At 43.4% G+C, this 26,689-nt stretch overlaps 1 protein-coding gene across 8 annotated transcripts in view; it reads right to left on the bottom strand.

The window, feature by feature from the left end:
- Positions 1–26,689, bottom strand: part of samd11 (sterile alpha motif domain containing 11) — a 249,612-nt gene that overhangs the window by 171,125 nt on the left and 51,798 nt on the right. For all 8 annotated transcript variants that reach the window (XR_007958262.1, XM_052039520.1, XM_052039521.1 and 5 more), the window contains exon 3: positions 651–832. Coding sequence is in view for 7 of the 8 variants with exons in the window: in XM_052039520.1 (XP_051895480.1) it covers positions 651–832 (182 nt within the window). In the remaining variant the exon portion in view is untranslated. The remainder of the gene's footprint in view (positions 1–650; positions 833–26,689) is intronic.

Here is a 26,689-nt window from a genome sequence, read left to right as displayed (position 1 = left end):
CTTCTCTCAGAGCATTGTGAACTCTGGAAGAATTCCCTGCCTCAGCAAGCTGGGGACTCTCATTCATCGGGTACAGTTATGGCTTTGAACAACTGAGGAATCAAGTGGAGTGAAGATCAGGCAAGAAGCAGAGTTAAGGCAGAGGTGAGTGCAAGACTGTATGAACCACGAGGGTGTACCAGTCAAGAAATGGACAAAGCTGCTTGTGATATGACCATACTGATAGGAAATTTAAGTTAATTTCACCCCAAATTGAGACCAATGATCAGATAAACAATGGCTGACTCCTGGTTCTATTTCTTAAGTTTCTCTGGACCTCCTATGATACAAAAGAAAGACTGACAACAGGAGTACTTATTAATTTAGTCGTTTCACTTCTGGGTTTTTAAGTGGCTTAGCATCCTTGCAACAAACATGATCCCTCTCAAATTATTACATAGCACTGTGATCACTAATAACTCAAGCCTTTATCATAGCTCTTTTAACCATTGTGGCAATGAAACAGATGGTGATATAGCAAGCTCACTTGTCTGATGCAGAAGAAAAGCTGAACCCAAGTTCCTAATGATAGTGGATGAGGCAGAGTACATCGCACACAAAACCTTAGTGCAAGAGCCCCCAATGTACGACAATGAGTGGTGAACTGTTACCTTCGTTTCATGGTGCTAGCCTGAAACTCCTCTTCCTGTTTTACCTCAGGAGGGTGGCCACCATTTGCTTTCTCGCTCTCTTCACTATCTTCACTATGGGTAAAAGCCGAGGGTAGCTCTTTCTTGGGTACTCTTGTTGGCGGCAAAGGAATTGTTCTCTTTTCAGCCAAGCGTCCCCGATTCTAACACACATACAAAAAGATCCAAGTTATTCTTAGGAACACTACCCGAACACAAAATTTAATTAAAAAAAGATCAAACAGCCATCTTTCAAGTGGACACAAAATTCTTTCCCAGAACCCAGAAGAAAATCCATCCATGGTGAAGTTGGGAGATTATTTTGCGATTGTACAAGATGTTGGTGAGGCCGCACTTGGAGTACTGTGTTCAGTTTTGGGCATCCTGCTATAGGAAGGATATGATTAAACTAGAAGGAGTGGGAAAAAGATTTAAAAGGATGTTGCCAGGACTCAAGGGGACTGAGTTATTAGGAATAGGTTAGACAAGCTGGGCCTTTACTCGAGAAATTGCAGATGCTGGAATCTAGAAGAAGAAACAAGATGCTGCAGGAACTCAGCAGGTCAGGCAGCATCCGTGGAGAAAAAACAGACGGTCAATGTTTTGGGTCAGGACCCTTCTTCAGGACTGAAGATAGGAAAAGGGGAAGCCCAATATATAGGAGGGAAAAACAGAGCAGTGATAGGTGGACAAAAGAGGGGAGGTGGGGTGGGCACAGGGTGGTGATAGGTAGATGCAGGTAAGAGATAGTGATGGGCAGGTGTGGGGGAGGAGGGGAGAGCAGATCCACGGGGGGATGGATCAAAGGTAAGGAGGCAAGTGTTCCATGGGGGGGGGGGGGGGGGCGCGGGGAGGAGAGGGAAAAAAGATAGGCGAGGAGAAAAAAAAGAGAGAAAGGCTAGAAAAGGGAAAAAAAGAGGCATGGTGGATGTGGGGGGGGGGGGGGGGTTGCTTTACTTAAAGTGGGAGAATCCAATGTTCGCGCCATTAGGATCTAAAGTCCCAAGACAGAAAGAGGTGCTGTTCCTCCAGTTTGCACTTAGAATTCTCCTGGCAGTGGAGGAGGCCGAGGACTGACATATCAGTGATATTGTGGGAGGGGGAGTTGAAGTGACCGGCAACGGGGAGATGCAGATCGCGGTTACGGACGGAGCGCAAGTGTTTTACAAAATGGTCACCGAGTCTGCGTTTGGTCTCACAGAGGAGGCCACACTTGGAGCACCGAATGCAGTAGATGATATTAGGGGAAGTGCAGGTAAATCACTGCCTCACCTGATAGAACTGTTTGGGTCCCTGGATGGAGGCCTTTACTCCTTGGAGCGTAGGAGACTGAGGGGTGATCTCATAGAGGCGTCTAAAATCATGAGGGGCACAGATAGGGTGAGCGGTCTTTTTTCCAGGATTGGGGAATCAAAAATTAGAGGACATAGTTTTTTTTAAGGTTAGAGGTGAAAGGTTTAATAAGGACCTGAGGGGCAACTTTTTTTTTTGTACACATTGTATGGTAGATATATGGAACCAGCCGCCAGAGGAAGTGGGTGAGGCAGGTACATCAGATACATGTGGACAGGTAAATGGATGACAAGAGTTTAGAGGGCTATGGGCCAAGTGTTGGGAAACAGGATTAGCTTAAATGTACATCTTGGTCGGCATGAACACTTATGGGCCGAATGGCCTTTTTCCGTGTTGTACAACTCCACGACTTCACCACAGGTTAAGACCCAGATGGCTGGGTTATCCTTGGACAGTAGGAATGACTTGTATTTCTATAGCACCTCTCCCATCTCTTTCAAGATGTCCCAAAATACTCTACTGTCACCAGTGCATCTCAGATGTATAGTCAATACAGCAGCCAACGTGCACAGCAAGCTCCCACAAACCGCATCAAACAGTCTGCATTTTAATAATATTGTACACTTCCATGCTATATCAAATCAACATGAATTTTCACTTAATACTGACTGTCAAGTTACACAGAGGAAACCAGAATGTAAGGGTTATTGTATTGTACATTCCTATCTTAAAGCATCATTTGTTTCAAGTTATTAAATCATGGGATGTTGACATTATTGGCTAAGCCAACAATAATTGCTCATGCTAATCGTCCTGTACCGATTGACCGGCTGGATCACTTCAGAAAGCCGATAGTTGCCAATCACATCGCCAAGGGTCTGGAGTCACATAGTGGCCAGACAGCAAGTTTCCTTCCAGAAGGATCTCAGTGAAGCAGCTGGATTGTTAATGACTGTCTGGTATTTTCATGGTCACCACTGCTGATACTGGCTTCTCATTCCAGATTTACTTAATTACTTGAATTACAATTCCCCAGCTAACTTAGTGGGATTCGATCTCACGTCTCTGGATCAACAGTCTCAGCCTCTGACTACTAGCCCAGTAAATTAACCACATTCCAAAGAGCTTTCCCCAAATCTTATTTCTCCAATTGTTCCCAAGCAGCTTGATGTAATTAGTTCATGTACGGCATTCATACCAAACAAGTATGTTAAAAATGGTGCAATGTAATCAGTAATATGTCTGCCTCAGCTTCAGATTGTTCTCGAGTTAAATAAGAGCAAAATACATTAATGCCCAAAACAACAGTTATTCCGACACTGCCAATTACCCCTTGGAGGTCATTATACACCCACTACAATTATCTTAAATTGCTCTACTGACACCATTTTGGTGGCACCTTTGTTTCCAAATTGTACAATGCTATTGAAATAGTCCGACGGTCAAAGTGATCATACAACTCACACACGCAGAGCTATCCCGCCTTGTGGTTTCTCAAAAAGCTTCAAAGAAGAAAAAACCGAGGAACAGCGGTCAGAAAAGAGCCCGTTGCTTCAGATGAGACAAGTTAGCAGCAGAAAATTAAGTACTCCAATTACTTATTTGCTGTCATTTCCTCTTTAATAAAAGCACTTCTCTCAGACTCCCCATAATCCAAGGCTTCCTTCCTTATCAATGAACGAAACTTCCCTTTAATTTTATGTTCAGCTTTCAATACATGGCCTCAGTCTGCAGATGGAAAGGGCTCACACACTCCACTGTTGACAAGTGTGGTTTGGAAACAGAGCTGGTGGCCGGTATAGAGTCTTCTATCAAAAACTTCTCACTCAACCAACAACATGCTCCAACCATCTTCCAAATTACAACAGCTTGCACTTTCATTATTTGGAGGCAGAAGACTGCAGGTCCTCATGTACAAGCAAAAATAACTCAAGCAACAAACAATCTGCTGGTGGAACTCAACGGGTCGAGCAGCATCTGCGGGGGGGGGGGGGGGGGGAATGGAATTGTGGATGTTTCGGGTCGGAACCCTGCATCAGGACTGAGAGTGGAGAGGCGAGATGGCCAGTATAAAGAGGGGGGGGAAGGAGATGTGGCTGTATTCGCAAGTCTTGGTAAGAACATGGTCAAAGAGCTGGGGAGCAGTGAGAGGGGATCTCACGGAACTCCTGTAGGAGGAAAACTTCTTCCCTGTCGGCATACCTTGAAGAGACGTCGCAGTGAAGTAGAACAATGGATGACTCACTGAGTTCCTCCAGCACATTGTTCGTTACTCCAGATTCCAGCATCTGCAGTCTGGTGTCTCGAAAATAACTCGACACAGGTTGTCGATGATAACGCGCGGCAGTTTGAATTGTTAGATTAGTTTGTTGCATGAATTCTGCTAAAGCGTAAAAAAGAGACTTTTCACCTGGAGGTCATCTTGATCTTCAGGTGTCACCGGGGCAACATTTACGGTGCACGTGACAAAAATCCGCATTAAATCTTTCAGAATGGATTAGTAACATCCACCGTCATCAGACTAAATATTTTCTTCTCGTTAAATGGAATAGCTTCGATTTATTTAATAAACAGCTTTTCCTGTGCCTGCCTTTGTTAGAAGCTATGGTGCACTATCAACCTACAGTTAAAATAAAGGCTCGACCTTAATTCTCATTTGGACATGTCCCATGGTTATATATTGCCCGGTAGGCTCCAGCATCTGCCCCGAGAGACCTTTAGAACCTCCCAGACTTTGAATCACAAGGGGTAAGCTACAGGCCCAACACAGTCTCACATCAACAGAGCTCAAAGCTGTTCACAGAGCCCGCTTCTGCTATTGACACAGAGACTGGTTCACTGCTGTGAAGCAGAGTGTGATATACACTGACCTTCACCAGCACACTTCTGGTTCTACAAGAAGCAAACCTTTTAGGGTTAGGCAGCAAAGAAATTCCAACAAGGTTAACAGTAATAAGGACCAAGCAACCTCATCCAAACAAGGATCTTTACATCTACTGGGATACAACCACAGCTGTAGGAGAAGCCTTGTTAACTATTCACCTTGTCCTAATGTTAAACATCCCTATTTAGACAAGACACCTTTATTAGTCACGTGTACATCAAAACACACAGTGAAATGCATCTTTTGCGTAGTGTTCTGGGGAGCAGACCGCAAGTGTCAGCCATTCTTCCGGTGCCAACATAGCATGCCCACAACTTCCGAACCTGTACATCTTTGGAACGCGGGAAGAAACCAGAGCACCCGGGGGAAACCCACGCAGACACGGGGAGAACATACAAACTTCTTACAGACAGCAGCGGGAATCGAACCCAGGTCACTGGCGCTGTAATAGCGTTACGCTAACCACTTCACTACCGTGCTGGGTAGCTCTCTCATCTGGTGTAAGAAGGTGCTATATTCACATCCAGCACTGAAATTTGAGCTCCATAATTTGGACCGACACTCCAGCTCAGCCCCAAGATGGTGCCTTTCAGATGAGCCATTAAAATAGGACACTGCCTCCCTAACTGCTCCCCCATCCAAAAACTCTCTCAAGTGAATGTGAAGGACCCTATACTATGTTGAAGACAACCAGCAATTTATCCCCATTCCCCTGGCTGATATTTCCCAGCTCCAACGCCCACCCAAACAACATTATGGAAACAGGTTACTTGGTGCTTGTGGGAGCTTGCTGTGCATAAATGACTGCTGTTTCCCCTACATTACAACAGTGGCTGTTGTAATGGGACAATGCACAGTGGATATACAAGCTACTATCGCAAAGCATGTCTTTCTCCTGAATTCAGGCCTTTCTAACCCAGAGGGAGCACTGTCCCGAGTTAATATGAAGCTCTAACATGACGCTGATTTGCTTTTTCTTGTAATCATGCCATACACCATTTCCTAGCTAAGAGCAAACTGGTCTCTCCAAAGCTATTAGATAATGTCCAAAGAGTGGTTTAAACTAGCTGTCATAGAGGTAGGAATAAGAAGAGTACGTCAGCAAGTGGAGTAGCTGAGGTAAAGTACAAGTTAGGTCAAAGAGGTCAGATAGGAAGGATGTGGAGGGGCAGATTAATAAACACCTCGGGGCTGATGATTTGATGTGTATTTATTTCAACGACAGGAGTATGTCGGGTGATGCAGATGAATTTAGGGCCTGGATTAGCACATACAACTGCGACGTTCTACATCAATATCCTACGGCCAGGCCGCAACACACAAAGGTTCAACGGTAACCCTTACGTGTTGCAACTATTGCAAGGGTGGCGCAGTGCGCAGCCGGCAAAGCTCCACACTGAACAGCCAGTGTTCCTGACTGACCTTGGGTGCTGTCTGTGAGGAGTTTGCACGATATCCCTGTGAGGGTGTGGGGTTTTCCCCCGTTGCTTTGGTCTCTTTCCACATCCCAAAAATGTGAGGTTTGGTAAGTTATTTGACCGCTGTGAAGCGTGTGGATGAGTGCTGGAATCTGGGATGGGGGGGTTGATGGGAATTTGGGCAGAATAAAATGGGACTAGTGTAAATGGGTGGTTAATGGGCAGCATGGTGCCGACGGCCCGAAGGACCTGCTTCCGTGCTGCATCTCCATATGACTCAAGGACTCTATTTTGTAGCCACAGTACAGACTCGATGGGCCAAATGGCCTACTTCTGCTCCTTTGTCATGTGATCTTGTGACCTGGCTGACAGAAGGGCTGGACTGGTTTCAGGTGTTTCACACGGGGGGGAGAGAGAGAGAGAGAGCGAGAGCGAGAGCGAGAGAGGTGGGGGGGTTGCACTGAGAAATCAAGCCACCTGAAGTTGTAGAGTTCGGTATTGAGTCTGGAAGGCTGCAATGTGCCCAGGCAGAAGATGAAGTGCTGTTTCTCAAGCTTACGTTGAGCTTTGTTTCAGCAACACAATAAGCCACAGACCGATAGGTCAGAGAGGGAGTGGGATGGAGAATTAAAGTGGCAGGGAGCGGGAAGCTCAGGGTCACTGACGACTGGTGCTCTGCAAAGTGGTTACCCAATTTGCTTTGGCTTCTCCAATGTAGAGAGAACGCTGTGAGAACACCGAATACAGTACACTCAATTGGAAGAAGTGCAAATGAATTAGTGATCCACCAGGAACGACCTTGGTTCCCTGGATGGTGGGCAGGAGAGAAATAAAACGACTGCAACAGGCGTTGCGTCTTCTGTGATTGCACGGGAAAGTGCCACAAGAAGGAGACACAACAAAACTTTCATTAGGTAGAGGTTTCATAAGACACAAGACACCAGAGACAATAGTGACAGCAGAATTTATCATAGCTTTTTGAAGAGGAATGTGAATAAATACCAAAAATAGAAAACTTAAAGACAGTGGGGAAAGGATTGGAGTATGGGACCAAGTGGACACCACTTTCAGAGAGCTAGCAGCAAGTGTGATGGCCTGAAATGGTCTCCTTCTATGCTCTGGGAATCACTTTAACCCAGCACACCAGACCGTGGTCAGGTTTTCCCGGACATCTCGTTATACTCAGTCCTACCTCACTTCCCACGGAGTTCCATGCAAAGTAACATTGGGCAGGGCGTAAAATGGCCCATTTGTTCCCATCAAGGGAGCAAAGTTAAAATTGACTACAGTGACTGGAAGCCCAGAACCTACTGTTGCCAACGTAAGCTGACAAATTCCAAAACATCCATACACCATTCTACTGATTAATTTAAAACAAAAGCCTTCACACTGTAGTCAAACACAGCTGCCTCAGACACGCGTTAAGCATTTTCCTGTTAATTACCAGCAGTAATTTCAACGCTAATTGTTCTATGCAAAGATGTACATCACCTTTGTATTGAATCATTAACCAGAACTAACTCAAAGGCCATTGGCGAGAAGAAGACAGATTCCATGATTATGCACTAATTGACAAGGGTGAGTCACGAGAGGTGACTTTACTAACTTGCATTGAATTAGGCCTTTGGGGAGCACATAACAAAAATTCAGAGCACAGCAATGGTGCAGTGGCTAAATGACCAAGCTTGGAACCCAGAGAGTGGGCCTAACAATCCTGAGACACAAGTTCAAATCCCACCAAAGGAAGCTGTGGAATCCAGAGTCAGTTAAAAATCTGAAAACTTGGTGGGGGGGTGGGGGAAATGGAGTGGAGGGATAAATGTAGCCAATGTAACAATGAAACACAGTGGTCGCAATCCCACAGTATCAACCTAGAATTCATCACAATATCGACAGTTATGCTTTTTGCAAATCTGCGCTGCATCATCCCATTCACCAGCTCTCACCTCCAGCAGCCTGCTCTCTGTCCTGCCAACCTTTGCATCCAGGATAGCACTGGGCAATTTTACAACTGCACAGAACTGTACCTTGTCTATAATCCTTTTGGATTTAATGTTTTGAAAAGATAATACTCTTTTTCTATATGCTGCTGCATTTATTCTTGTGATCTGTCTGAAGTAGAAAGCATCAGGTGCCCATGAAGAATATTTTGCTAAAAGTAAAATTTATACAACAGAAGAAACTTCACCATGAGTTTCCAACAAATATTGCAGCAAACAGTCCAACCGTGGCCACATAAGTAATGATACTGCCAACGTTCAGGCAATCGCAAGGGCCCTCCAGCCAGTGTGACTGAAGCCTGTCAAAACTGAAGCTAGCATTGCCAAAGTTCCCTGGTCCTTCCTTCCTCCCCCCTTCCTTCACCACCTCTGATCTATGCCTCACCATTATGTCAGATTCAAGGGTCACACAACGTAGGACCACTGAAGTCTCTGAAAGCATCTTTGAGGTCATTCAAAAACAACCACCCTAAAAGCAACATGCAAGACAGAAAACTGCAGAGTCAAAGGTTAGGGTGGGAAACGCTCTCACCACACCTCCCTAAGCAAAGGCAGAGGATGGCAGCTTTTTTGCTAATAGTTTACCTCAGTAACTTGTACAGTAGGGAGGGGGCAGGAACCAGAGCAGTAATGATATCACTCCAAATAACCGACAAACTGTCCATAAGAAGAATTCAAAATGTTTGATTTATAAAGATGGTGCGATCTCGATTAATACAATTCAATTAATGGGTTTGGTTTTTCAACTTCAACTTGGCAGCCAGTTCTCACCAGAGTGTGCTCTTTGACATTAGTTGACAGGTAAACTAGACAACCACACAATTAGCACATTACTCACCTGCTGCTCATCCTGAAGTGCTATTCAGTCATAAGCCCTTTGGAGAGATGAAATGAACTGCACTTTTAAGTGCAGGAAATGACCACATAAATGTTAGAATCAACACACAAAGCAGCACATTTACAAAGCAGACCCAACCATCATGAGGAGACCAACTCAGTTCCAACTGACGTTTGGTATCCAGACCATGCAAACTTCTCACAGTTACTATCGGGCAGGAGGTACAGAAGCCTGAAGTCCCACACCGCCAGGTTCAAGAACAGCTACTTCCCTTCAACCATTCATATCTTGAACCAACCAGCACAACCCTACTCACTACAGTTTAGCAAAACTATGACACTTTAACCACTTTGCACGACAATGGACTTTGTTTTTTTGTTCTAATTGTGTTCTTTCTTGCATGATTGTATATAATTTCTATTTATGTTTTTTCTTGTGAATGTTGTGTCTCTAATGCTATGTGCCTGTGATGCTGCTGCAAGTTGCATATATGTACTTGTGCATATGACAATAAACTCAACCTGACCTGATTTAACTTAGCCAAATGGCAACCGATAGTTGGAGAACTATCTGTGGTCAATCTCACGGCAAATTACCACTACATCCAAAATCTTGAAGGCTCACAATGGGAGGTTCAATTGCAAAAGCAAAACAATTTACAATTTGGGAAATCCACATCCTTCCATTTTACTGTTTTTACACTGGATCTGAAATTAAATCCTACAACCCCCTTTAGGTCAGTTTCATTTCCATAACAATGAGCCCCATCCTTTATGCTAAGAAAAAGTGAAAGTAATCACTAATTATTCTCAGCCTTTCATTCTGTGCCCAGTGGAACAGCCAGTATAATGAGGGCAAATACAATTGGCAAATAACCAAGTCTCTTGATAGGTTTCATTCACGAACTCGATCAAGCCAAAGTCACTTGCTAATGAACAAGCTGTCTGACCTAAATTCACTCGCCTGAAATATGGATATAGAGTTATAGGCTGGACAATCAAAGCTTCACTCTGCACTGCTGTCTGCACCAAACTATTCAAACCAGCTTTGAAGTTCAAGTTAAGCTCCCCAATTTCTTGTGCTCAAGAGTGCAGTTCAGCATCTGAAGTGTTCATAAATGAACTCTTACAGTATGAAGGAGTCATGGAGTGATACAGCACGGAAACAGGCCCTTAAGCACAACTTGTCCTTGCCGACCAAGGTGCCAACATGAGCCAGTCCCATATACCTGCATTTGGCCCACACCTCCTTCCCTACCCACGTACCTGTCCAAATGTCTTTAAAAATTGTAATTGTACCCCCTCCCACCACTTCTTCCATCAGTTCTTTCCACATACCCACCACCCTCTGTGTGAAAAACTTGCCTATCAGGTCCCCTCCATCCACTCTCACTTTAAACCCATGCCCTCTAGTTTTAGACGCCCATACCCTGGGTAAAAGGTGGTGACAATCTATCTTACCTGTGCCCCTCATTATTTCATAAACCTCTGTAAGGTCTCCCCTCAGGGAAAACAGTCCCAACCTACCTAGGGTCTCCTTCTAACTCAAGCCCTCCAGTCCCAGCAACAACCTTGATAATCTTTTCTGCACCCTTTCTAGTTTAATCACATCCTTGCTATAGTATGGTGACCAGAACTGCACTCAATAATCCAGATGCTGTGGCATCAATGTCTCGTACAACTGTAATATACGTCCCAACTCTTGTACTCAGTGCCACGTCCGATGAAGGCAAGCATGCCATACACCTTCTTCACCCACCTTGTCTACCTGCCTCGCCACTTTCAGGGAAGTACTTGTACCCCTAGATCCCAAAGTGTTCTCCTCAGGGCTCTGCCATTGACTGTGTATGTCCTGCCCTGCATTAACTTCCCAAAGTACATCACTTCTCTACCAACCTATCAACCTTGTCAAAGGCCTTGCTAAAGTCAATGCAGACAACATTGACAGAAAAATAGGGGGCTGTGTGGGAGGGAAGGGTTAGATAGATCTTAGAGCAGGATAAAATGTTGGCACAACATTGTGGGCTGAAGGGCCTGTACTGTGCTGTAGTGTTCTATGTCTATGTCTAACATCTACCGACCTGCCCAATCCTCTTGGTCACCTCTTCAAAAAAAAATCAAATAATTTGTGAGACACAATTTCCCTCGCAAAAAGCTATGCTGACTATCCCCAATCCTTGCCTTTCCAAATGCAGTTAGATCCTGAATCCCCTTCATTTTCCCACCACTGATGGTAGGCTCACTGGCCTGTAATTCCCTGGCTTGTCCTTGCAGCCCTTCTTAATTAAAGGCACAATACTAGCCACCCTCCAGTCTTCTGGCACCTCACCCGTGGCTAAGGAAGACACAAAAATTCTGCCAGGGCCGCTACAATTTCTTCCCTTGCTTCCCACAATATCCTAGGATACAGCTGGTCAGGCTCTGGGGATTTATCCACCTTCATGCACCTCAACACTGCCAGCATCTCCTCTTTTGTAATGTCAATATGTTTCAGGACATCATTGTTCTCTTTCTAAAATTCCCCAGCTTCCATGACCTTCTTCACGGTAAACACAGACAAGAAATATCCATTTAAGACGTCCCCCATCTCCTGGGACCAAACATAGATGCCAACACTGATCCTTAATGTGACCTATTCTCTCCCAAGTTACTCTTTTGCTCTCAATACTCTGATGGAATCTCTTAGGATTCCCTTTTACCTTATCTGCCAAGGATATCTCATGGGCATTTTTTTTTTGAGTGTACTCCTACATCCCTTATATTCAAGGGATTCGCTTTATCCCAGCTGCCTATACCTGATGCTGGCATCGAAGACAGCAAAGAAAGACTGGCCTTTGCCTCCCCAATTCTTGGCACAAATGCAGCACATTACCACAGATAACGGAGTAGAATAAGTTAAATGCATACAGATCTTTCATTCTTAGGCTAGTACTGCAGTTTATGTCAATCTGTGACCTGTTCAATATCCAAGAGCCCGCTGATGCCACTTGAGTTGCAAATTTGATGCGGCTACTGTATAGAGGGGGATGCGTCTGCAATGCAAAAGTTGCCTCTAGTCCAGCACACTTCGTCCCTCTCAGCTTAAACGTGAAGAGACTGGAAATGCCTTTTGCTTCAAGAGGGCACCGAGGTTTTAGGTTTCATTAGCAAGCCTTGGGCACAGCATACTTCTGATCCCAAAGATGGTCATTAATTCAAGAAAAAAAATCAATCAAGTCAAAAACCAGCATTCACTTAAACACAACCACTGCAAAAGCCGAAACAAAACATTGCCACTAAGCAAGCAAACTATTTTATTGCAACAATATCCCAGGTTGGATCTTTCCCTGAAGTATCACATTGAAGTCATAAAGCAGTGATACCCTTCAACTGAGTTACAGTTGTTCCTATAAATGTAGATGTTTACCATATTTCACTGCTATTCTTGGCTAGTTTTACTTTAAATACAACTTAATTGAGCATACGGTAACTCTCTACAGTCTTGCCAGAGGCAGTTTAGTCTCTTTATTCTCTAAAGGTTAAATTCTTGGCTTTCTCAGGAGGTAAATACAACCCAAGAATATTTTAACTATATGACAAGTTATAAACAAATATAACATTTTAAGCTACATCGTGACATTAGCCCATAGACCAATTTATCATCTATCTCTATATAAGCAGATTTTTAACTGAGTTTCACTGTCTGGTGACAATGTCCCATTTACTTCAATTCTAGCAACAGGAGAGAAAATTGCTGAACAAAAAAAAGCACTGCCAGTGAAATGATTTGCATTCCTTCAGTGCCTTTCACATCTATTTCAGGAGGTCTCAAGTTGTTTGTGGACAATAAAGTACTTCTGAACATAAACTTCTACATATGTACTGTTGAAAGTATACTAACCGGTTGTATCATGATCTGGTACAGCAATTCAAATGTGCAGGAACGCAAGCAGCTGCCGAGAGTAGTGGATTCTGCCCAATACATCACGGGCACATCCTTCCCCACCACCGGGAGTATCTACAGGAGGCGCTGCTTCAAGGAGGCAACATCCATCATCAAAGATCCCCACCATCCGGGCCGTGCCACCTTCTCACAGCTACCATCGGGCAGGAGGTACAGAAGCCTTAAGTCCCACACCGCCAGGTTCAGGAACAGCTACTTCCCTTCAACCATTCAGTTCTTGAACCAGCCTAATCACTACCTCAGTATAGCAACACTGTGACCACTTTGCACTTCAATGGACTTGGTTTTTGTTCTAATTGTGTTCTTTCTTCAAAAAATCGTGCATAATTTTTGTTTTTCCTGTGAATGCTGCTTATCTGATGCCATGTGCCTCTGATGCTGCTACAAACAAGTTTTTCACATGTACTTATGCATATGACAATAAACTTGACTTTGACTTTTGTAATGTGGGAAACAAGGCAGCCATTTTGCACACAGTAAGCTCCCAAGAAAAGTTATGTGATAATGACCAAGTAATCAATATCTGTGGAAACATATTGGCCAAAATATTGAGAAGACACCTCACAGGATCCTTTACATCCACCTGAGATGACAGGGCAAGTTCAGTGCAGAGGCAGCCTGGATTTTTGTGCCCAAGCCTCTGGAGTGGGATTTAAATCCACAACTTTAGCTCAAGAAGCCACGGTGCTACAGTGTCACAGCCAACATAGCAATGCAGAGGCGAAATATCTCCACAGACTTTACTCCAGTTCCCAGACCAGGTGTGTATTTTAATTTACATTTTTAAAAAACTGCAAATGCCAGAAACACTCAGCAGGTCAGGCATCATCTGTGGTAAGAGAAGCAGAGTTAACATTTCAGGTCAGAGACTCTTTGTCAGAACTGGGAACGAAAACTGCTCTCAAAAGGGTTTTGGACCTGAAACATTAACTTTGTCTTTCTTGCCTGACCTTGCTGGCTGTTTCCAGCATTCTGTGGATTTTATGTTGAAGGCTCTGCTCTCTCCCTCCTCTTTTACTGTTACTTAAATGTTGCATCGTCATCAAATACTTGAGACTTTTTTTTTACACACCTTTAGGAGAAAGTCAGTTCAACAGGAAGGAGTTCTAACATAAAGCACAAGTCATAGAATTCCTTCAAATCACTGCTGTCTGATAATCCTGCACACCCTCCCCTTTGTGGAATGGATAAACTACTGAGAAATTCCTCCCCAACCTGAAATGTAGGAATTGATCTATAATCATCCACACTCACTGTTATTTCCAAGTAAATCAACTGTGAAGGATCATTTTGAGATCTCAAAGCAATTATGTTTCAATCCTAAATCTTTTGGCCAAAATCGTCGCAGTCGATGTCACTGAATCGCCAGATATCAGGATGAAGATGGGAGACCACAAAAACGTGTTCTCCACTACTTTTGGCTGTGCCCTTGTTTTGAGATTTAAGGGACACAAGGTCTTTGACACTTGATCTTTCCGTGAACACCATCAGAGTTCCTTCCTGAAAGTGCCTGATGTAGGGTCTCCACCCGAAACGTTAACCACCCCTCTGCCTCCATAGATGCTGCTTGACCCACTGACCTCTTCCAGCAATTTATATTTGCTTCAGATTCCAGCATGTGCAGTCACATGTCCCCATCCTGTAACAGGTGTTGGTTAATCTTTCGATATTGAGCACTTAGCTACTAAAGAATAATAACGTGAGCTTCTCCAAACGTGCTTCAGGAGTACGTATTAAGGACACATGAAATAAAAGCAGTTGTCGGCCATTCACCCCTCACACCTGTTCCACCATTCAATAAAACCATGGTTGGTCTTTCACCTCAGCACCAAAACTCATGTCCCCTAACTAGCTAAAATGTCTAATTACTGCTCTTGTGAAAAACAACCAAATTTTATACTTAAGTGTAACCTTCCAGACTCCAAATCAAATTCTCCAACTTTAGGTAACTTGCTTTTACTTGCTGTCTGCATCAGATCTGGCCATTTCTGCCAGTCATCCTTCTCACTGTCAAAGTTTATTGTCAGATGCACAAGTCCATGTGTGCACAGATGCAATGAAAAACTTACTTGCAGCAGCATCACAGGCACAGAGCATCAGATAAGCAGCATTCACAAGAAAAGCATAAATAAATATAATTTTTTTTAACAAGAAAGAGCACAATTAGAACAAATAAAACCAAAGTCTATTGTTGTGTAAAGTAGTCAAAGTGGTCACAGTGTTGCTGTACTGAGGTAGTGATTAGGGTTGTGCAGGTTGGTTCAAGAATCGAATGGTTGAAGGGAAGTAGCTGTTCTTGAACCTGGTGGTGTGGGGACTTCAGGCTTCTGAACCTCCTGCCTGATGGCAGCTGCTAGAAGATGGCATGGCCCAGATGGTGGGGATATTTGATGATGGATGTTGCCTTCCTGTGGTATTGTCTCATTTAGATACTTCCGATGAAGTTAGTTCTGTTTTTACTCTATTAGTACAGCCTGACTTACTGGGCATGTATTAGACCCTGCATAACACATAACACAGACAGAGATAATAATCAGTCTCTACTAACCCATTTGACCTGGTCTCACCCTATCATGGATATTTGCCTTGTCCTATCCACTCCTCTGTCCACTGTCTCTGCAACATAAAACTCTTTTTTTAAAATCTCTTTCCCATTTCTGACTTTTCTCAAACCTGACCAGTTAACTTTGTTTCTCTTCCCACAGATGCTGCCTGACCTATTGAGAGTTTTAGGTTTTTATTTCAAATGTTACACAACGTGTACATAAATCTTGTCTGCCTAATAACCTGATAATTTCACAGTAAAGTCAGACTATCAGGTAGCTGGATTTAATTTCCACAGTTAAAATTGAATTAAAAATTTTTTCTATGTGACTTCAGCAATAGTTCCATCCATTACCATGGTGAGTTTGTGTACTTGACCCTGCCATTAAGGAGAATCATAGGGTGATACAGCAGGGAAACAGGCCCTTCGGTCCAACTTCTCCACGTCGACCAAGATGTCTACATGAGTGCTATGTAAATCCTCCCATGCAGGAAGTGGATAATTTTAGCTACATAATCAGACTGAGGTTCAGGGCTGTTTTTTCTTGGGGGAAGTAAGTTTGAGAGATGATCTGTAGCGTTGGACACATTCAGATTCAGATTCATTTATTGTCATGTCCACCTGTGCGCCATGAAGTTCCTTGCTCGCATAAGGCTCACAGAGGTAACAGCAAATATGGTAATAATAAAATCAACAATAAATACAGCTACAAACACAAAACGCTGGAGTAACTCGCAGGTCAGGCAGCATCTATGAAGGTCAACATTTCAACGTTTCAGGCCGAGACCCTTCATCAAGACATGCTAGACTAATAAATACAGCTACAAGCACAAAAACAATGGAAAGTACAACAGAATGATGCAAAGACTGTAGTGCAATCTGAAGAAGTGCAACAAGAAATGCTAAAGTGACAATAACAGAATAACCGAGAGAGGTAGAGTTAAGAGTTTGAGAACGTGGCAGCACTACAAGGTATGAAAGAGGTGACTGGTTCAGGGGTCTGACAGCAGTGGGGAAGAAGCTGTTCTTGAGTCTGGATGTCTGGACTTTCGAGCTCCTGTATCTTCTCCCAGAAGGTAGAAGAGAGAAAAAGGGGACGGCCAGGGTGGCAGGTATCCCTGACGACACTGTTCGCCTTCCTGAAGATGAACTGGATGGATAGAAGTTAAGGGCCTGTGATGGACTGGGCAGTGTTTACCACATGAGATTGGATGAAGAGTAGTTATTCCCATTTGTGGATGAGCCAGAGGACACAGACTCAAAGCAATGGGGAAAAGATGCAGGGATTGCAGGGAGGAAACGTGAGGATTTTTTTTTACATAGACGACAATGATCCGGAACAGACTCAAATGGGGAAATGGATCAGCACTGGTAGAAAAATTACTTGGACAAGGGGAAATGCACAGGGAATTAAGACAGGTGAGACCTTTTCCCCCACAAAGAGATAGCACAGACTCAAATGGGACAAAGAGTCTCCCTCCGTGTAGTAAATGATTCCACATCACCCAAGACACCTCGCAGTAGCTAACTAGACGAGATGCATTAAAATGTCTTTGGAGTGTTGCCCACCTGCCTACTTAATTAGGACAAGATGCAATAAAGCAAGGGAAGTCAAAGATCAGATGAACCACAACTTGCATTTATAAAGAGCTTTTGAATTAGAAATACATCCGATTTTTGTGCAAATTGCTGTAGAGATTGTAAAACAAGGTCATACATGAAACAGGGAGACACAGTGTTTCAATTACTAGATAGTAATCGCAAGACCTAAACTAACAATCCAGAAACCCAAAATTAAAAACAGAAATGTCAGAAACACTCAGCAGGTCAAGCAGCATCTGTGGAGAAGGAAAAACAGTCATTGTTTCAGGTGTGGGTTATAGACACAGCCAGCTCCATCTCAGGCACAACCTTCCCCACCATCAAGGATATCTTCAAGAGGCTGGCACCTCAGAAGGCGGCGCCTCAAGGCGGAGGCATCCGTCACTAAGGACCCTGTAATTTATGGTAATTTTATGATAACAAGTCTGAATTCTGATTTGACAAAACTGGGAAAGAGAGAAATGCAAGTTAGTTTTTTGTTGAAGATTGAAACTAACTTGCATTTCTCTCTTTCCCTGTTCTAATGATGGGTCCCACACCTGAAAGCTTAACTGATTCTCTTCCCACAGATGCAGCCTGGCCTCCTGAGCGTCTGCAGCATTTTCTGTTTTGTTTGGGATTTCCAGTATCCGCAGTTTTTATTTTGGATTTTCAATCCAGAAACCTAAGATCAGTTAGTAATCTGGAATTTTTTTTTAAAAACTACCAGATTGTCATGCAACTGATCTGTCATCCTTATCTGATCTGGTCTCTATGTAACTTCAAACATATGGATGTACATCTATGGAATGATCTGTTTGGACGGCATGCAAACAAAAGCTTTCACTGTTTCGGTACAAGTGACAATAATAAACAATTCCAATGTGGTTGCCTCTGAAGTGAGACAGTAAGTTACATCACAACTGCTACATGGAACCTAGACCCAGGCACCAAATTCAGACACAAAGTCACTCCCAGCTCAGCCAACCTTGCAAAGCCCTCCTCACAAACATCTGGAGACTGGCGTCTAAACAAGGAGAGCTGTCCCACAGACTAGTCAAACAACGGTCTGACACAATCAAGGCTTACAGACAAAATGCATCCATCGCAATCCCTGGACATGAACCGTCCCACAGAAAGAAGATCCATCCATGGGGTGGTACAGTGGGACACAGGCAGGAGGGAGTAGCCCTGGCAACCCTCAGCATGGATCTGAGGTCCCATTATGGCATCAGGTCAAACATGGGCAAGAAAACTCCCTCCTGCTTACCACCTACTAACCACCATCAGCGAATTAATCAGTGCTGCTCCATGCTGAACAACGTAGGAAAAAGCACTGAAAGTAGCAAGGGTATAGAACATATCAGGGTGGGGAACTTCAGTGCACATCACCAACAGTGGCTTGGTTGTACCGCTGCAGGAACTAGTTGCCACACTGGGTCTGTGGTAGACAGTGACGTGAACTAATACAAAGGATAAGCCTACTCTACTCATCTTTACCAATCCACTAACAACAGAGGTATCTTTCCAGGATAGCATTTATAGAAGTGATTACCGCATTTGTCCTTATGGAAACAAAGACCCATCACACAAAGGGAATCTCTCTCTAATATGTGGTAGAACTGTATCAAGTCAAATAGACTCAAAGTAGATCTAGCCAGCTTATTGCCGGACATCGTGGACCACCTGCAGCAGCAGAAATGAGAACCATCACTACCTGTGGCCTGACGAACATCAAGTCACACAGCACGGAAACGGCCCTTCAGTCCACCACGTCACTGTCCAATTACACCAATCCCACTTGCCCGCAAAAGGACTGTATCCTTCGATGCCCTGCCTATTCAAGTATCTGTCTAAATGCCTCTTACGCACGGTAAACTGTATCTGATTTCATGACCTCCCCTGGCAGTGAGTTCCAGATATCAAGAACTCTCCATGTTAAATAAAACTTACCCCTCAGATCTCCTTTAAAGTTCTTTCCTTAAACCTTTTTCCTGTTTTTGATACCCTATATCATGGTGATAAGGTTCTGACCATCTCGCCCATCTGTACCTCTCATTACCTTATACACCTCTATCAGGTCAGCCCTCAGCCTCCTTCACTCCAGGGAAAATAATTCCAGCCTATTGAATCTCTCCCTATAACTAAAGTCCTCCAATCCAGGGAACATCCTGGGAAACCTCCTCGGCACTCTCTCCAGTGCACCAAATTCTTCCTTAATGTGGCAACCAGAACTGCACACATACTCCCAAGTATAGCCTAACCCAGTGTTTGTAAAGTTGCAACGTAACATCTCAACTCTTGTATTCTATGCCCTGACCCATGAAGGCAAGTACACCAGATCCTTTTTCACCACTCCCATCCACCCATGTTGCCACTTTCAGGGAACTGTGGATTTCAACAAGTTCTCTCTGTTCATCAACATTCCTTAGTGCCCTATCATTGACACATACATGTCCTACTGCTACCTGACTTTCCAAAATGCATCACTTCACACTTGTCAGGATTAAATTCCACCTTCCAATGCTCCACCTGACTTTCCAGCTGATCCTGCTGTAGCCTTCCCACACTATCCACAGCACCATTCATTTTCATGTCATCTGCAACCCTTACTAATTATACAGACCACAAGTCATGAACAAACATCACACACAAAAGTCCCAGCACCGATCCCTGTGATACACCACTGAATCACAGAAGCACCCCTTCTGCCCCCTCCCCTCTGCCTCGATCACCAAGCCAATTTTGGGTCCAATTAGCCAGCTAACCCTGGATCATTATCCCTCACTGACTGTTACTTTCAAGTAGCAGGTATAAAGGACCTGCTCTCCATAACTAGCTGCACCTCTTGCCAAACTGCTCCTGTACACGGGCATCTCCTGAGCAATGTGGAAAAAATGCCCAGGTATATCCAGTTCACAAGGAGGACAAATCCACTCTGACTAACTGATGCCCAGTCAACTCTCAGTGACACTTCCCAGCAATTTCTACCATGAAGAGAGATAACAACTTCAGATTCATGGGAATCTCATCACCATGTCACACATCAACATGACTTGGAAATATAGAACATAGTACAGCACAGGAACAGGCCCTTCGGCCCATGATGTTATGTCAACTAATTAAGCTAATGACATCTAATCCCTTCTGCCTGCACATGGGTCTGTATCCCTCCATTCTCTGCCTATCTGAGAGCCTCTTAAACACCTCTATCTGCCTCCACTACTAACCTGATAGCACATTCCAGCCACCCCACCACTATTGGACTGCTCCACACATTACCTTTGAACTTTCCCCCTCTCACCTTAAATGCATGCCCTCTAATATTAGACATTTCCACTCCTTGGGTGAAAAAAAATCAGCTGACTCTTCAATGTCTCTCAAAATTTTATAAACTTCTAGCAGGTCTCCCTCAGCCTCTGCCGCTCCAGAGAAAACAACTCAAGTTTGTCCAACCTCTCCTTCCAGCACATGCCCTCTAATCCAGGCAGCTTCCAGTAAAAGGATGCCACCACGTCTTTCATTGTTGTTGGGTCTGAACACCCAGTGCAACGGCATGTGGGAGCACTGCAGTGGTTCAAGAAGGCAGCTCCTTCTTCCAACCACCACCTTCTCAAGGGCAATAGGATTGGGCAGTAGATGCTGGCACTGCATGATGCCCAGATCCCAATAAAGAGGGAAGAAAATAGACATGACATTCAAAGGAAACTGGCAAGAGAAAATAAATGGTCTTCAAAATAAGATAACATTGGTACATTCAGTCTTTTAAATGGGAGGCACATCCTGCCTCAAATGAGATAACTGTGTTTCAAGAGGAGACAAATTTCCAAGCGTGCAACTCAGCAAGGTCACGACCCCTACACACCAGCTGGTCTTAATACTGGGGATTTGGTACAAATGCTTACCAGAGGCTGTTTAATTGATCCCAATGATCCAAGGCTTCCCCCTAGGCAAGCAGCAATGAACAAACGCGCTGCCATGATTCTGTTCAATTAGGGCCAGAAAGATCTGAAAACCTGACAGCACAGAAATTCAGGCCACCAGTCAAATAGGTGCGACCCTTCCGCTGTGTAAATTAGACATCAGCTGCAAAAATTAATCCCCCAAGGATGTCGAGTGCCTGCTCTGTATTTTCACAAATTGCAGGTACTAACTCTCCCTGATCAAAGTGTAGAAGGAACGGCTGCATCCAAAGGTACTGAGAAAGAATACAAGCATGGACCGTCTGACTGTGTCAGTACTGAAGTCTGTCTACTTGAAGAAAAGCTTCAATTCTAAACAGTTTCTTGCTTCACCCCCTCCCCCCCCCCCCCACCTTTTTATACTGGCTATCTCTCTCTTCCTTTCCAGTCCAGGTGAAGGGTCTCAACCCAAAACGTCGATTGTCCATTTCCCTCCACAGATGCTGCCTGACCACTGAGTTCCTCCAGCATTTTGTGCGTTGCTCCAGATTTTCCAGTATCTGCAGTCTCAATTCTAAACACTTTTTCCCCCTGCAAACATGGAGTACGAAATAAGAGCTGGTTCAATTGAGATGTCAAACATGAACATAAGTTCATAACCATTCTTTTTTTTAAGTATCAACTATTAATTTTTTAAAGCTCACTTTCCAAGTTTTCTTCAGAAGCTGCATTTCTAACTGATCCTTTGTTTCTTTGCTTCCATGCTGTCTTTGCCTCAGAGCAATGGTTTTTAAAAAGTACTAAATCAGATCCTGTATTCAAAATTTTAAATATACACAATGCAGAAAGGCTGAAGCATCTCAAGTAACAAGCCTAATATATAATTTGTAATGATCAAATGCTTTCACCAAATGCTTTCACCAAAGGTGAAATTATATTATGTATCCATACTAAGCACACTTTACCGATTTAAAAACAAAAAGCATTTAACAAGGCACAAGTAGTGCCCTGCATACAATCCTGAGATGGTGCAATTAAATTGAGTTTTACAGAAAATTGAAGGTTACAACTGTCTTCCCCTTTAATGCACGTACTTACAGTTAACAATATGACAAAATGAATGAAACACTTTGCAAAATAAGGAGAGAAACTAATTTATAGTTTGGATGACACCATCTTTGTTTACATTTGTTATTTGTATCTCAAATGCTCTCTTCCTTTTCAAAGTCAAAGTTGAGTTTATTGTCATATGCACAAGTACATGTATGCACAGGTGCAATGAAAAACTTACCGACAGCAGCATCACAGGTACATAGTATCGTATAAGCAGCATTCACAAGAAAAACATTAATTAAACAAGAAAGAACACAATTAGAACAAATAAAAAGTCCACTGGAGTGCAAAGTGGTCATAGTGTTGCTATACTGAGGTTGTGTATTGTGCAGGTTGGTTCAAGAATAGAATGGTTGAAGGGAAGTAGCTGCTCCTAAACCTGGTGGTGTGGGACTTCAGGCTTCTGTACCTCCTGCCCGATGGGAGCTGTGAGAAGATGGCATGGCCCGGATGGTGGGGATCTTTGATGATGGATGTTGCCTTCTTGAGGCAGCACCTCATGTAGATACTCCCGGTGGTGGGGAAGGATGTGCCCGTGATGTATTGGGCTGAGTCTACCCCCCCCTGCAGCTTCTTATGTTCCTGCGCATTCGAATTGCCATACCAGACCGTGATGCAACCAGTCAGGACTTCTTTCAACAGCACACCTGTCAAAGTTTGGTGGAGTGTTCGGTGACATGCCGAATTCTATCACAATTTACAGCAAAATAAGTCATAGAAGACTTTTGTTACCACCAATTTACGTTAAACCATTCTTATGAGAATACAACTATGATTCCAAGAAGAAATCAAAGCAGACCAATTAGATTTTTTGAAAGTTTCAATTAGATCCTCTCTCATTCTTCTAAGTACTAGTGAATATAAACACAGTCGATTTGATCTGTCCTCTTATGACAATCCTGCCATCCCAGGGATCAGTTTGGTGAATATTTGTTGCAGTCCCTCTATGATATCAGAACGTAAGAAATAGGAGGAGGAGGAGGAGGAGGAGGCCATGTGGCCTGTCGAGCCTGCTCCACCATTCAATAAGATCGTGGCTGATCTGGTCATGGACTCAGATCCACCTACCTGCCTTTTCCCCATAACCCTTAATTCCCCTACCATGCAAAAATCTATCTAACTGTGTCTTAAGTATATTTAATGAGGTAGCCTCTACTGCTTCCCTGGGCAGAGAATTCCACAGATTCACTGCTCTCTGCAAAAAGCAGTTCCTCTTCATATCCATCCTAAATCTATTCCCCAGTTCTAGTCTCACCTACCAGTGGAAACAACCTTCCTGCCTCTATCGTATCTCTCCCTTTCATAATTTTATGTTTCTATAACATCCCCTCTCACTCTTCCGAATGAGAAGGATATCCTTTCTTTGGCAAGGAGACCAAAACTGCGTACGACATTCGACTTGTAGTCTCAAATACTCAAATCATTTTGCCATGAAGGCCAACACACCATTTGCCTACTTATCTGCTTGCTTCACCTGCATGTTTGTTTACAGGGAACTCCGAAACCTCTTTGTACGTCAATATTTTCTAATCTGACACATTTTTAAAAATACGCCACTTTTGTTTTTCCTGATGAAGTTGATAATTTCACAATTATCCACAAACTACTGCAGTCCCTAGGTTTTAGCTCATTTACTCACTGTCCAGGGTGTCTTGAAGCCTTTTTGCATCCTCTTCACTATTCATAATCCCACCCAGTTCAGTGTCGGAGGCAACATCCAGCATCAAAGATCCCCACCAATCGGGGCCGTGCCATCTTCCTGTAGCTACCATTGGGCAGGAGGTACAGAAGCCTGAAGTCCCACATCACCAGGTTCAAGAACAGCTACTTCCCTTCAACCATTTGGTTTTTGAACCAACCTGCACAACCCTGATCACCACAGTTTGGCAACACAATTAACACTTTGATCACTTTGCACTAAAATGGACTTTGTTTTTGTTCTAATTGTGTTCTTTCTTGTAAAAGTTGTGTATAATTTTTCTTTTTCTTGTGAATGCTGCTTATATGATGCTGTGTGCCTGTGATGCTGCTACAAGTAAGTTTTTCATTGCACCTGAGCATACATGTACATATGCATATGACAATAAACTCGACTCGACTTGACTTGGCTCCCTCATCCAAATCATTGACATATTTTATAAAGGCAGAGGCCCAAGCATGATCCCCTCTGGAACCTCACCTGTTACTGCTTGCCACCTGGAAAAAAAATGGATTTATTCCTACTCTCTGCTTCCTATCTGTCAACCAATCTTCAATCCATGCTAATACACAACCTCCAACACTTTATCAAGAGGAGACTAATTTTCACAGAATGCTTTAATTTTACACAATAACCTTTTATGTGGAGTTTTCCAAAAACCCAAATTCTCCACAACAATTGGTTCTCCATTATCTATTCTATCCTCAGATAGAATTCCAGGAGGTTTGTCAAACATACTTTCCCTTGCTGTAATCCATGCTGACTTGGTCTAATCCCGTTGATGTGTTCTAAGTATCCTGTTATCTCATTTTTTGCATTAGCCTCCAGCATCTTCCCCATTCCTGACATTAGGCTAAGCAATCTGTACTTTCCAGTTCCCTCTCTCTGTTCTTTTTAAATAGTGGGATTTCACTTGCCATCTTCCAACCGCAAGAACAATTCAGAATCAGATTTATTATCACTGATTTATATAATATGAAATTTGTTATTTTTGCAGCAGTAAAGTGCATACATAAAATTACTATAAATTACAAAATAAGTAAATAGTGCAAAAAAAGAGATTGTGTTCGTGAACCGTTCAGAAATCTGATGGCAGAGGGGAGGAATCGGTTCCCGAACCGTTGAGTGCGGGTTTTCAGGCTCCTGTACCTCCTCCCCGATGGTAGTAACAAGAAGAGGGCACGTCCCAGATGGTCCATAATGTACAGAATTCTGGAAAATGATAACCAACAGCAAGGTCCTATCATGCTCCTGGATGCAAATTATCAATCCTGAGGCCACAGCACTATTATCTTCCTAATACTATGTTTATTTAATTCCTGTCCTTCATTGGACTCTTGGCTTTCTAACATTTCTGGAAGATTACTTATGTTCTCTCTGTAAAGACAGAACCAACATATTTGTTTAATTGGCCTGCCATTTCCCTGCTCCCTATTATAAATTCCCCCATTTCTTCACTTGCTCACTAATCTTTCCTCCTTTAGATACATGAAGTAATTAAAGTACGAATGAGAAATCCCCAGCCCAAAATATTGACTGTTTTCATCTCCATTGATGCTGCCTGACCTGCTGATCACTTTGCACTAAAATGGACTTGGCGTTTTTTTGTTCTAATTGTGTTCTTCCTTGTAAAAATTGTGTATAATTTATGTTTAACTTATGTTCTTGTGAATGCTGCTTATCTGATGCTCTGTGCCTGTGATGCTGCTGCAAATAAGTTTTTCATTGCACCTGTGCACACGTGTACTTGTGCATCTGACAACAAACTTGACTTTGTCCTTGAGATTTTCACCATTTGCAGTTTTTTGCTCCGCGATCTACAGGCTGACCAGTAGGACACTGCAGCCAAGACAACAGCAAAACTTTAGCTGCAGAATCAACCTCTTTGCCTTCTTTCACTTGATGCAGGGTGGTGGGTGAGGGTGGCTATGTCAGGAAGGGAAGAAACTCAGTTGCCAATCAGCCGAGGTCACCTCCTGACTCTGAACCCTGAATGTTCCACAGAGATATTAAATCCTCCCACATCAGGTAGAAGATACAGGAGCCTGAGGGCACGTACCACCAGACTTAAGGACAGCTTCTACCCCACTGTGATAAGACTATTGAATGGTTCCCTTATACGATGAGATGGACTCTGACCTCACGATCTACCTTGTTGTGACCTTGCACCTTATTGCACTGCACTTTCTCTGTAGCTGTGACACTTTACTCTGTACTGTTATTGTTTTTACCTGTACTACATCAATGCACTCTGTACTAACTCATTGTAACTGCACTGTGTAATGAATTGACCTGTACTACGCAAGACAAGTTTTTTCACTGTACCTCGGTACAAGTGACAATAATAAACCAATACCAATACCATGCAGGCAGTACTTCTAGACTGATATGTCAACTTACAAGGTGCCCAGTTCTGCAATCCCCTTAAAGTTTAGAGACAATGAGATGTCATACAAAAATCACAGGACTTGAGTTAACGTTCAAATCGCAGTTCCTATTGCGATTCCAATCTCAGGTTAATCACCACACACTGGCACTCCTTGAGAAGGACCAGAACAAAATATCAGCAGAGATTCCCACTGGAAGCCACACATGGTTACACTCAGCAGTAATTTCCCCCACTCACTGATGGCACTCAGCAGCTCACTTTGACAAGGTGCCAGCCTGCTAATGCCCGAACTGGAGAGAACAGGAGCAGCATGGGTAGTAATCAGAGGCTGGGGACAAACAGTTCCAATTAAAAGTATAATCATTTCTAGCAGACTTCAGCCTCAATTAGTTTTTAATGAACAAACCTGATACAGTG

Source organism: Pristis pectinata, chromosome 26, assembly GCF_009764475.1.
Source record: "Pristis pectinata isolate sPriPec2 chromosome 26, sPriPec2.1.pri, whole genome shotgun sequence".
NCBI lineage: Eukaryota > Metazoa > Chordata > Chondrichthyes > Rhinopristiformes > Pristidae > Pristis > Pristis pectinata.
The sequence above is the reverse complement of the archived record's forward strand: the minus strand, read 5'-3'. Positions and strand labels throughout refer to the sequence as shown.